At 40.2% G+C, this 9,217-nt stretch overlaps 2 protein-coding genes across 2 annotated transcripts; both read left to right on the forward strand.

Moving 5' to 3' along the window:
• The first annotated feature begins 2,249 nt into the window (after window positions 1-2,249).
• LOC117635164 (defensin-like protein 1) lies at window positions 2,250-2,893 on the forward strand. The gene is made up of 2 exons (XM_034369509.1): window positions 2,250-2,365; window positions 2,558-2,893. The coding sequence occupies exons 1-2, from the start codon at window positions 2,308-2,310 to the stop codon at window positions 2,725-2,727; spliced, it is 228 nt and encodes a 75-aa protein (XP_034225400.1). The 5' UTR covers window positions 2,250-2,307; the 3' UTR covers window positions 2,728-2,893.
• Window positions 2,894-6,848: 3,955 nt separating this feature from the next.
• Window positions 6,849-8,569, forward strand: LOC117635213. Its single transcript, XM_034369563.1, has 2 exons — window positions 6,849-7,007; window positions 8,093-8,569. Exons 1-2 carry the CDS (start codon window positions 6,849-6,851, stop codon window positions 8,567-8,569), a joined length of 636 nt encoding a protein of 211 aa, XP_034225454.1.
• The last annotated feature ends 648 nt before the right edge of the window (window positions 8,570-9,217 follow it).

The following is a 9,217-nucleotide window of genomic DNA, read 5'->3' on the forward strand; positions in this document are numbered from 1 at the left end:
ATTTCTCTTCATCTCTAGTCCATTTTGGTGTGGTGAGGTAGATGACTTCACTCTTGGAGTCTTGGGTTGTGAGAAGAGGAAGAAAAGAAGACCTTTTCCTAAAAAGGCGTTCATTCTTGGCTTGTCCAAAAAATAGTCTTCAAGAGTAAAAACTTATCCTTTCTCTATTTCTCTATTTTTTTTGCGCAAAGAGACTAGATCATAAGATGCTTGGGTTAAAATGAAAAAGTCTTAGCTCAACTAGAATAAGTGTAATTAATCCGCCATTATGAATGTTTATGCATTATATGTTTTGGCTAAATTCATTCCAAGAGTCATTAAGTGCAAAATGTTTCCTTCAATATCTACTCTCACAGTATGCATCCTTTTGGCAAAAATGGCACATGGACAATTAGACCCAGTTTCAACAGACAAAAACTGCAAGCTAAGAACGTATCACTTAGAATTGGCAAGTAATCTACAAGCAAAGTCAAATTTCTGAGATTAGATATGATTTCAGTCAATCACAATCAATTCAATCCTAATTAACCTAGGTCAAAAGCTTTATAAAACCGACGTCGTACGTCTAATTAAGGGACCTACAATTTTTTCAAAAAACAACTCAACACAAATCTTTTTCAACAAACAACTCAACACAATCTTTTCCAAAGAACTCAAGACTTTTGTATAATTTCTTTGCTTGCATTCTCATATTCCAAGCCTTCCCGAGCCTTATGTGGCTTAGATATTCGAGGGTTGATAATAGCTTTGCCAATTCTAACATTAGCAATTGAAGGTGTTTTTTGCTTTTGCAGTGCAAGATATAACACATTTGATTTGGCTATCATAAAGCTCTCCAACCACATGTTGGACTTTCCTGACGCACTGAAGCTGTTCCAGGTGATCTGCGGTGATTCAAGGTGATGAAAGCACTAGTTCCGACCAGATCTGACTAGTATGACGCTTATTTATTGGTTATTATGTTTTCTTGCTTTCTAGTATGTATTAGGGAGATTACAAAGTCCTTATTTGTGTTAAGGCATAGAAAAGAACCAATATTGAGCCAACTCCCCACTCATTGCATAATTGTTTGATTAAAGTTAGTTTTCTTGACACAAAAGATACTTTTGTTGACTTTTAGTCGATTAGGTTTTACACTGGTAATAGTGGGTTATCGTAAAAGCAATCTTTTGACCTATTTAAGAGGCTGTGAGATTTGGGGTAAACACTTTCACAATGTCATACAGACATTGGTACATATGAGATAATATCCTTATCCCAATACCTTCTTGCATATAGGTGGATTAAAGCTATAGATAAATGATCTCCTTCATCTCAATCCCTTGAGAGAAGTCTCTGCAGCATAGATCCCCTATAATATAATCTCAATCCGTTGAGAGGTTATGAAGTCACGCATGGCAATTTGGATAATAACACAATAAATTACATTACTGCAGTGATATTGAGGTGGAGTTTGAAATTGGTGGTCAGGGGTTTCACTCCCTTTAATATCAGTTTTTGGAATATTAGCCATTTATGAAAGTCGGTTCGGTCGAACCGACAGTGTAGAAGATTCTGAACCCTGAACCGTGAACCAAACCAACCGATTCAGTTCGGTCTGTTCGTCAGATTATTGGTTAAAAAAATCCCAGCCCTAGTGATTTCACTTTCGGAGCCTTGCACAAGCTAAGCAAAGCAGGTGGCAACACTAAACTAGTACTATAAGCTTAGCACGTGAAATTTTGAGTAGATGTCCCCTCCCCTTTGATCTTTGCCTCATCCTCATGAGATATAATATAATCTTGAGTTCCCCCTCAGCTCTCTCTCCCACTCCCACAAAAACCTAGAATATTTTTCACCATTAAATATTCACAAAACATCTTCTTTCCTACTCACCTCCCTCAGAAATTACCCCACCGACACTTAAAAGTATGAGCTTTGGAACTCTTGCCCTCAGAAAACTCAAACCAAATTGATGGTGATCAATGGAGCTTCTTGTCTCCTCTCTCCTCTCTCCTCTCTCCTCTCCTCTCTCCTCTGCATGCACAGCACAGTTGTCGTGGTAAAGCTTTGGACAAGCTTGCGTTGCAGATGGCAGTATATAGTAGCCACCACGTGACCAGATGCTCTCTGTGCTTTGTGCATGCATGCATGCATTATCACTACTTTCGCGTCAGTCTATTATCACGCAACACATGACACGTGGCATCACTACGTGTCACCCAAGACCTCTATAAAAATCTCATAGCAACAACTCATCTGTGAGAAAGATTACATATAGAGAAATTGTATCTCATCTTAATTTGCAGCTTTCAGCCATTGTTAGCCATGGAGAGGAAATCTTGCATTGCGCTTGTACTTTTGCTCTTCATTGTCTTGGCTTCACGTATGTGATTCATCAAGACTCTCTCTTGTTCATCTCTCAATCTTCTATGTACTCCATTGCTTGCTTTCTTTCACTAAACTTCATGATATTGTTAGTTTATTTATTTATATATTTAATTTGTGCACATAACATAATTGTAAACCTTAATTATTAATTGTTGGGTAAATAATTCATTTGATTGGGGGCATGCAGAAGAGATGGTGGTGCCAAGCGAGGCAAGGGTTTGTCAGTCACAGAGCCATGGGTTCCGTGGACCATGCATCCGCCACCACAACTGTGCTCTCGTCTGCAGGAACGAAGGCTTCTCCGGTGGCAGATGCCGCGGCTTTCGTCGCCGTTGCTTTTGCACTCGCCTCTGTTGATCACTGGGTCGTCATTGATTAACCAGGTCGATCGGTCGTACAAGAAAATGCGTTGCATGTTATATGCAACTAGCTCTAGATAGGAAATTAATAAATGGAGTTTTCTTCCACGCGTTAGATCGAGGGAAGTGTTATCATGTTATTCTGGTTACTTAATTGTGGTATTTTTAATTAATTTTACTTAATTGTGTATCAATAGTCATGATTTTCTTCCTCATCTATTACGACAACCATACTATTTGGGGAATGTACACGTCGTATTTAGTTAGCTCATCAAGGCAATGATTTTATATTTTTGGCTTGTCTAATATAGGTCGCTACATTTTCTATTTCCTAGATACATATTCATCACTTTATAAATTTATGTGTAAAACTTAATTTTAAATTTAAATAATCAGTATAATATAAGAGATCATATTTTCTAGACACATATTCATCATTTTATAAATTTATGTGCAAAATTTAATTTTAAATTTAAATAACCAGTAGAATATAAGAGATCATAGTATCTCTATGTTTTTACATTATTGCTATCATACTTTATATTTTATTTATAATTTATTTCAAATATTTCATTAACTGTCATAATTATAATTAATATTCTCTATTAATAGCATATTAATCACTCCACTTTATTTTTTTGGTTGCCATTCCCTCTAACATATCGCCTTTAAAATTGAAAATTAAAAAAAATTATGTAAATTACATATACAATAATGTACCTATAAAAAATATAAATATAATACATACCTATAAAAATATAGGTATATTATTTAAATAAAATATAGGTATATTATCTACTAAAAAAATTTATAGAAAAATAAGTACACAATCATTTATAATAATAAAAAATAATAGGTAGATTATTATCTACCAAAAAACTAGGTATAATAAGTTTAAAGAAAATATAGATACGCAATAATTTATATTTTAGAAAAATAGGTACACAATAATTTATAAAAAATATAGATACACAATAATTTATAATAAATAATAATAAGTAGATTATTATTCACTAAAAAATTAGGTATAATAAATGAAATTCAACTTCTAAATTAGGTAGATTATTATTCGGGAAAGATAAAACAAAATTTCAAAAAGTCAATAAGGAAAACTGCTTTTTTCGGCCAACACATTGTTGACGAAATTGATAAATTTTAATAATAAAACGGATAATTAATTGCAGCGAAATTTTTAGAGGGAATCACCACAATAAATTGGGGTACCAAAAATTAAAACACCACTTTACTATACGTTGAAATATAAATAGTGGTATTTTGGCAATCAAAAAATAATAAATTAGAAATTGAGCTTGTCATTTGATGAGTTGGATCCTAATCATCCTAATCATGGGTTTTTACTTATAAAAATTGGATATTATTTATAGGAACAAACAGTGAAGGGTTACAGGTAAAGTAAGTTAAATTTGAAGGGTGTAAGCTAAATTTACTATATATTTTTTTAATAAAAAGACGGAATTTAAAACTTGGTACATTTTCAACCTAAAATAAAGGTACATTATACACAAACGATATGGTACATAAATCTTCACTCAATGTGGTACACAATATAACGAAATATCATGAATATCGGTATGAGGATCTCTCTCCATGAAAAAATCTTCATTTTTATAACTTGCATGAAGATAATCTCAGCAAAAATATCTGTCAGGAAACGGAAGACCCGATCATTTAGGCCTTTTTATTAATTGATCTTCGCCATAGAGGCTCGAAATATCCATATTATGTCAAGTGAAAATATAATTCTGCAAGCGTTGATATTCGTACTAGTGAGGTTTGGCATGCGGGGAGGTTTATCAATTTCACATACCTACATCGCCCAGCTCATTACTTCATATCAAGCATTACTTAACAAGGGCTTAATGTGTGGACACGAGTCACATGCAACAATTAGGCTTCCTCTACTGCCAAATCGCCGGACAAGTTTAAGTGGGCGCAATTCTTATAAACACATTACGACGTTGTCGGCGCAATTCTAATAAACATCTGGGCATACTGGGCTAGTTGTGGTGCGGATGGCTATTAGGGTCCATACTACTCATTGTGGGTTCAAAATGTCGTTTTGGGATGTTTGGAGCACTAAAATTGTCGTGGTGCAATTCTAATAAACACCTAGGGCATATTGGGCTAGCTAGTTGTGGTGTGGATGGTTACAAGGGTCCATACTGCCCATTATGAGTTCAAAAGGTGATTTTGGGATGTTTGGGGCACTAAAATTCAAGCTCATTTTCTTGAGCTGACTACATGGGTGAGCGAGAGAGAATTCCCATAACCCCTTCTTTAAGAACAAACTAGCCTTGTCGAAAATTCAAACAAAGCCTTTAGCCTTTTGCCGGAACAATATCTTAACCTTAAAAGCTCAAGCAGGAAAAGAGAAAGGAAAGCAAAAGATTGAGCTTTGCCAAGGCGGGAAGCCTCTACAAGGTCAAGTTGCATGAAGGCTTTGGGAATTCAGATGTTTTGTTCCAATGTCTATGAACCTAGCATATTTCAAGAATGTTTAACTAATGAAGGTCAAATTCGAGGAAGTGAGGAGAAATAAGTGAAAAGATTTAGCTAAAGAGAAAGAGCAAGAAGACCATAACACAAGCACCACAATATACTTTTTTTTAAGATTCAAGCACCACAATTGTCTCTCTTTTATTAAACTTATGGGCACAAAGTTACCACACCACAAGCCAAGCTAAGTCTTGATTTACCATAATTATTCTCTTATTGATTAGAACGATTTGAAGAAGATGAGTGCACTCCCTTAGAATTTTCACCATTTCAAAGTGTTTTAGGCATTAGAGTTAGACTCACCCCTTAGAACGGCCCAAAAACCTAAAAGCCCATTTCATAGTGTTTTTGCCAAGCTACAGGGACTAGAAGTGACTTTTTGCCCCACAAGAAAAAATCGTTGCACCATCATCAGGTAGAATATCAAGGCAGAGAGTTCCGCCGGTAAAAAATCAAGACTCAAAAAGATCATCTTGATCACCTTTGAGCTGGGGGAGATAAGGGAGGTTGTCCGTACTCCTATCTACCTTAGTTGACTGCTTGAGAGGCTTGGTTAGGTCAAATCTCCAAACATATTCTAGCATATGCTTGTCAATGTCTAGCTCGGGGAGAAGCATACACATAACATTGTATGTAGATCTCAATTATATATCTAATCCTTTTCACAAATGGAACATGTTGATACCAGAATCGGGAACCAATAAGAGATAAACACATGGACAATATTCGTCATCGGCAGGGGAGCCCTCAGCATCCGGGCATTCTGATCACAGATTGAAGGCCTAAATGCCCACTGGACACTTGGCATACCCACAGTGAATGTCCACAGTCCCACAACTTGCAGACCTCCCAAGGTTTATAAAAGAAGCACAAGTCCCCAAAATGGAGGTAATCAGAACTTACGGCATACTGCCTATTGATCTGTCAGTTTAATCTTGCTAAATCCGTACTTACTTAAGCATCGGAGAGCTTTCGGCCAGTACCACACCGGTGCCCTAAGGTATTACCGAGCGTGTGTTATCTTGCAGATCATGTGCTCTACCGAGGCCTAAAAGCATACCGAAGGCCCAACATCACTAAGTTGAGCGGGAAAAGTGCCGAACCACTTTTTTGCATCAACAGTTTGGCGTCGTCTGTGGGAACACGATCTGAATCAACCCACTATCCCTGGAACGCATGGTGACCACTTCAGTGCCAGTATTTTTGCCAGAAGAGGGGCTGCTGTTAGGAAGGCAAAGTAGAGCTAGCCCAGCGCTGCCCCCATGCACTCCTTTCGGCAACTCGCCCATTATGCAACTCACCGCCGAAGCTAAGCTTCTGGCCCAAATCACTTCTCTCCGGCAGGACATGCTAGACTCTAAGAACATAACAACCTTCTTTCGTCCAAAGTGGACAAAACCCAGCAGTTGCTCAATCAGCAACATACGCAGAATATCTAAACCACCCAATCTTCCCAGAGCCTACAGACCCCTAGTCGGCATAAGAAAGGTAAGAAAGGAGCAAAGGCAACGCCCGCACCCTCTAAGCAGCTGGTAGTTCCGGCACCTAGAGACCAGCCGCACTTATCGAAAAAGGTCTACTCCGACTGTCGCCATCGACTTAATGATAGGGAAGTCGGCAGACAGCAATCTCCGATCAGGGTCATTGCTTCTCCGAGACTCACGATTGAGGATTTTGGGAGATAAATCGCCGATTCGAAAAGTGCGGGGCTTGGAATCCACCACCGAATCAAACTCCGAGTATGTCCCCTCCAAGACTCAGGTTTCCACTTACTGTTCGGCAACACGGTCACGATACTAGGAGGTGAAGCTATCAAATCCAAAGAGACGTTCGAAGGACTATGGTTCCGAGCAAATCCCAAGCCGAGACCCCGTCGTCTGACTTCTTTTTCAGAAGGTCCAGAAGATGGAAAACGATCGAGTTCGTTCTCAGGAATCGGATTGGGGAAAGCTTTGGCCAGGGCCATTCACCGAGCGCATCAGGCATTCCCGGCAGGACAAGGATGTACACCTACTGCGCATACCGTTCTACACCGGGGTAAAAGACTCTTTGACGCACCTTCACTCTTTCCAGTCTGTCGTAGGATGTAAAGGCCTCAGTGACGAGGGGCAATGCCTGCTGTTCCCATCCTCCCTTACAGAAGCTGCCTTAAAATGGTTCTACCGATTGTAGTCAGAAATGGTGGATTCTTTCGACGAACTGAAGCAGATTTTTTCTCAACCACTTTATGATCCAAACGGACCATCTGTATTCTACCGATGATCTATACACAATTCGGCAGAGAGAAGATGAGCCCCTGAGAGAATAGGTTGCACGCTTCAGTCATGCGTACTTAAGGTGTGCGAAAACGGACGACAGGGCAGCCTACGGCGCCTTCAAGAGTGGCCTTCGATCCTCACACTTTCAGTACCTCGTGCACAGTAGCAACTGGCTCACCTATGACGAACTAATGAAGCAAGCGGCTATCCACGCCAAAGCTGAATATTTCAACTCAAAATTCAGGCCTTCGGCTTGGCAGAAGGAACCAACGCTGAGGAGCTATCCCGCACGGGAACCTTCGTACGCCACGACTAAAAGAAATGACGAGTCTTTTGCAGGGCACAAATGGAAGGACAATCATGACGGTCGGCAGGGGCAATCAAAGAAAGGAAAAGGAAAATACGGTCGCAACGACCACCGAGCGCCCTTACCGAATTATGACCGTGGTCAAGAAGTATTCACTCTGCTGAATACCACCTACAAGGCCGTTTTGATGAACGAACAAGAGATATTACCCAAGCCGAATCACCTAAAGCCCAATCGGTAGGACAATCGGGATACCGGCAAATTCTGCCAATACCATNCAGCACAACAGTCATAATACTGAGGAGTGCATAAGCCTGAGGAAAATCGTGGAACGTTTGATTCGGGAGGGAAAGCTAGATCAATACATTGCCAGACCACCGCAAGCACCAGTCCTAAACGGGAACCGACAGATAAATATGATCAACACTATCAGCGGGGGCCCCACCCTTGCGTGTACGAGTAACCGTTCGGTGAAGCAATATGTACGGGTTGCGCACTACCCTCAAGTCTTCGGCATAAAAGTCAACCGGCACCACAAAGTTCTGAAGGTAGGGTGGGAGCCCATCACATTTTATGAAGAAGAGGAAGAAGGGATCCTTTGCCCCCATGATGACCCGATGATCATTCGAGCTGATATCACCGACTATGATGTAGGGCGGGTACTGATCGACATCGGAAGTTCGGTAAATGTAATTTTTGCCGTTGCTTTCAGAGGAATGGGAATATCAGGATGCGAATACATTAGTCAAGAAGTGTGACAAATGCCAACGATTCGGTAATGTACCTCACATTCCTGTCGAACCCTTAACGTCGATCGTAAGTCCATGGCCCTTTGCCCAATGAGGACTCAACCTAATCGGCCAGATGCCGCAAGGCAAAGGCCAGGTTAAGTATGCCGTGGTCGCTGCGGACTACTTCACCATATGGGTGGAGGCTGAAGCTCTAGCAACTACAACGGCAGCCAGAATGAAAGACTTCATATGGACCCACATCTGCTGCAGATTCGGTATCCCCTACGCAATCATCACCAATAACGGCATGCAGTTTGATTTGGAACTCTTCAGACAATTTTGTACCCGCCTCAAGGTCAATTTGTTCTTCGCCTCACCAGCACACCCTCAATCAAACGGCCAAGTCGAAGCAATAAACAAAATCATTAAGAAACTACTAAAACGGTAGCTCAACAAAGCCAAGGGAGCTTGGTCGGAGAAGCTTCCAGAAGCACTATGGGCCATTCGGACATCCTACCGAACGTCCACCCGAGAAACCCCCTTCTCTCTCACCTTCAGTTCGGAAGCCGTTGTCCACATGGAAATCGACGAAGCCTCTTACTGAATGGAAAGCTTTGCTCCGAAGGTAAACAAGGAAGCACTCGCATTGAGCCTCGACCTGATCGAAGAATGCCA

Source organism: Prunus dulcis, chromosome 7 (genome assembly GCF_902201215.1).
Source record: "Prunus dulcis chromosome 7, ALMONDv2, whole genome shotgun sequence".
Taxonomy (NCBI): domain Eukaryota; kingdom Viridiplantae; phylum Streptophyta; class Magnoliopsida; order Rosales; family Rosaceae; genus Prunus; species Prunus dulcis.

Excerpts from the sequence above, each read along its gene's own strand:
- LOC117635164 (XM_034369509.1), top strand. The coding sequence starts at position 2,308 with ATGGAGAGGAAATCTTGCATTGCGCTTGTACTTTTGCTCTTCATTGTC. Across the intron at positions 2,366-2,557 it reads CTTCATTGTCTTGGCTTCAC|AAGAGATGGTGGTGCCAAGC; the intron begins GTATGTGATTCA and ends GGGGGCATGCAG.
- LOC117635213 (XM_034369563.1), top strand. The coding sequence starts at position 6,849 with ATGATAGGGAAGTCGGCAGACAGCAATCTCCGATCAGGGTCATTGCTT.